The sequence below is a fragment of the Coptis chinensis genome, chromosome 1 (genome assembly GCF_015680905.1).
Source record: "Coptis chinensis isolate HL-2020 chromosome 1, ASM1568090v1, whole genome shotgun sequence".
NCBI lineage: Eukaryota > Viridiplantae > Streptophyta > Magnoliopsida > Ranunculales > Ranunculaceae > Coptis > Coptis chinensis.
Window position 1 is genome coordinate 81,015,798 of NC_141456.1, and position 2,966 is coordinate 81,018,763.

The window sequence follows — 2,966 nt, forward strand, 5'->3', positions numbered from 1 at the left end:
TTTAAACGTGGAAAATTGGATTTGTGAATGATTAATAAAAAAGAGCATGTCTCGCGCAGCATAGATTTTGCCTAATAAAAAACCGTGTAATCTAGAGTGGTTTTAAAACGAAATTGGGATTTGAGCCTAATTTATTGTTTTGAATATATATTGCCGACACTTGAACTGATAAAAGAAAATGAGACCGACTCAGGTCACGGTAAAATGAGGGGAAAAAAAAAAAAAAAAACTGGGAAAACAAAATTGATGTCTGACTGACTGACGGACTGACTGACTGTATAATGGAAATATCGAACGTGCTTTCATTATGTATGTCCAGCAGCAACACTGACACTGTGATGACTGATGAAGTGATGATCTTCTCAACTCTCCAGGTGTGAGGTGTCCATTTCCCTTCATGATCAAATGCTTCACGCAAGTGTTTGAAAAGTCTCAAAACACTCGAGACTCCTCCACGAAACACAGCGTCACAGCCTTCTTGTTCTGTAGCTCTAATATCTCAGATTATTGGCTTTCCATAGTCACTAGGAAAGTTCAACTGGTGATATAAAGTTTGAATTGGTGGTTTCAGTTTTGTAATTGGAGTCAAATTACCATGGACCACTTCAATAAACGAACTGGATTTCACAAGTGCAGAGCCCCCAGAGTGTCCAAGAGTCACGAATTTGGTGTTTCTAAAGACGAATCTCTTCATTGCTCAAGGAACATATTCCCCAATACCAAAAGATCATAATAAAATTCAAAACATTAAAAGCTTGCCAAACATTCAGTTCCTTTTCATTCCTTAATCAGAATAAGTAATCAACAAATGTAAGGAAGAACATAAAAAAAATATCTACATTGTGTGTGTGACAATTTATAAAAAAAAAAATTTTCAAATTTTAGACTCATGACTCGTTCTTGGCAAAACATGAACAGACACAAATTTCATATCACCTGGCGGATCAACGACCATAATTTTACAAGGCCTTGCCACGACATCCACCACCACAACACTGCCACCTCCACCGCAAACAACACACACCTTCCCTCCACGTGCCGCAATCTGCACCGCTCCTTTCAACTCATCATACTCAACAACACTCTCCCACAAATCTCTCTCCGAATCGTACCTCATCAAAATTCCTTTCACTTCATCAACATTGTAGATCACGTCCTCATCCATTGCAGCTGTAGGTCCGTTCCACCCGATCAACATCCCCTCCGCCATCTCTTGCCATGTATCCTTCTCTACATCATAGACCACCCCTTCTTTCACTACATTTCCTTTCACGTTCACTACACAAAGCTTCCCTCTCCAACCTACTGCCTCCACCGCTTCTCTACTGAATCTTCCTCCATGTTTAAGCGACGCTACCTTCTCCCACGTTCCATTGAGTACATTCCATTTTTCAGCCGATTGGGCCAGGTCTTGGGTATACCCCGATGACCCGACACCGCTAGCTAAGTAGACTGAGTTTCCCACAGAGCCCGTAGCGCACCAGCGACGTGGAGTCGAGAAAGAAGGACCATGGTGCCATGTTTTAGTGAAGGGGTTGAAGATTAAAGGATGAGACAGTGCAGGGAAAAGGTGGTGAGTGGTAGCAGCAAGGAGGACTAGACGGTCAGCTATGGAGATAGATTGAATGGGAAAGTTACGAGCAATAAAAGAAGGATGGCGAAGGACAAGAGGACTGTGAAGTAGATGGGGATCAGGGAGAGATGACCATGTGGAAGAAATGGGATCAAAAGACAAGAATTGGACTAGGGAATTATCATTAGATGAAAGGAGGGCGTATAGAGAGAGAAAAGGTGGGAAAGAAGGAGAGTAAATGAGGTTTCGCCATGAATGGGAAACTGAGTAGAGAAGAGAAGGAGTGACGCGGTAGAGTATTTCTTGTGCTATGTCGTCCGGTAGACCAGTAAGTAGTGGCATGTGGTGCCTGAAATCGTTGCTATTGTTATTATTTTTGGTTCGTTTTATGGTGCTAGCGTTGCTCATAACGAACAACTGCTGGGAGAGCCTTTTTTTTTTCTTTGCTGTATTATGGGGCACTTGTGATTTTCTGACTGTTTATTGATGAGGAATTGAGGAGATTGATGATGAGAAACAGGTGGGAAGTGGATTAGTTTATTGAATATAGAAAGGCCTTTTTACCTTTTTTGCTGTCTGCTTTACAGATCCCGCAACTGACCACTTGAACTGAGGGGTTCATATACAAATACCAATTTGGCCTCCCAACTTTTGTTATCTTCAAAATTGGAAGTTCAGGAAAATGGTTGTGGACGTTAACAGTCTAGATCATCTTTGCCAAAACTTTAGAATTAACAAATTTATTATATTGATAGTAGATGTGGTCATGTGGGAATGTGACATTCAACCTATTTCCATGTAAAAATGGCACATGATCACAGGACTAATGTGGGCAACTTTGTAAATTTAATGAGGAACGGAAAGGTTTTGTGTGTTTGAGTCTTATTACAAGTTTACAACACGAGTGAGAGGTACAGAGAGAGACTAGCCTTTGAAAGTTACGAGGACAAAAATGAAAAGGTGTGGCAGCAAATGAACGGAATAAATGAGTAAAGTTATAAAAGAGCTGTTGTGGCCATTGCAAGTTGCCTTCATCACTACGTTTAGTTCCAGAATTTGCTTTCAAATTTTCAAACCTTTAGTCATTCCATTAGATATTTCGCTTTGGGCCGCGGTATTGACAGTACCTTTTTATAAATAGGACTAGTACCTTTTTAACCAATTCAAAAAAACTAGCACTCTTCGTTAAATATACAAAAAATATTAACGGCAAGCAGCTGCCGCAGGATCGCACAATCCATGACATTGGATTGTTGCGAGATTCTATATCCCACGGAAGGTAGGTGTTGTGGGTCTTTTATTTTTTTTTTAATTTTTTTTTAATAGCCACCGTATCTTATAGCATATGAAAATATTTGCCGCGAAATAGCAAAATTATGGCTCGATTGTACAT

General features: G+C 40.3%; 1 protein-coding gene across 1 annotated transcript; it reads right to left on the bottom strand.

Annotated features, from left to right (window-relative positions):
- Positions 1 to 755: 755 nt before the first annotated feature.
- KUF1 (KAR-UP F-box 1) lies at positions 756 to 2,356 on the bottom strand. Its single transcript, XM_086607036.1, has one exon. The coding sequence runs from the start codon at positions 1,979 to 1,981 to the stop codon at positions 875 to 877; it is 1,107 nt and encodes a 368-aa protein (XP_086463162.1). The 5' UTR covers positions 1,982 to 2,356; the 3' UTR covers positions 756 to 874.
- Positions 2,357 to 2,966: the final 610 nt, after the last annotated feature.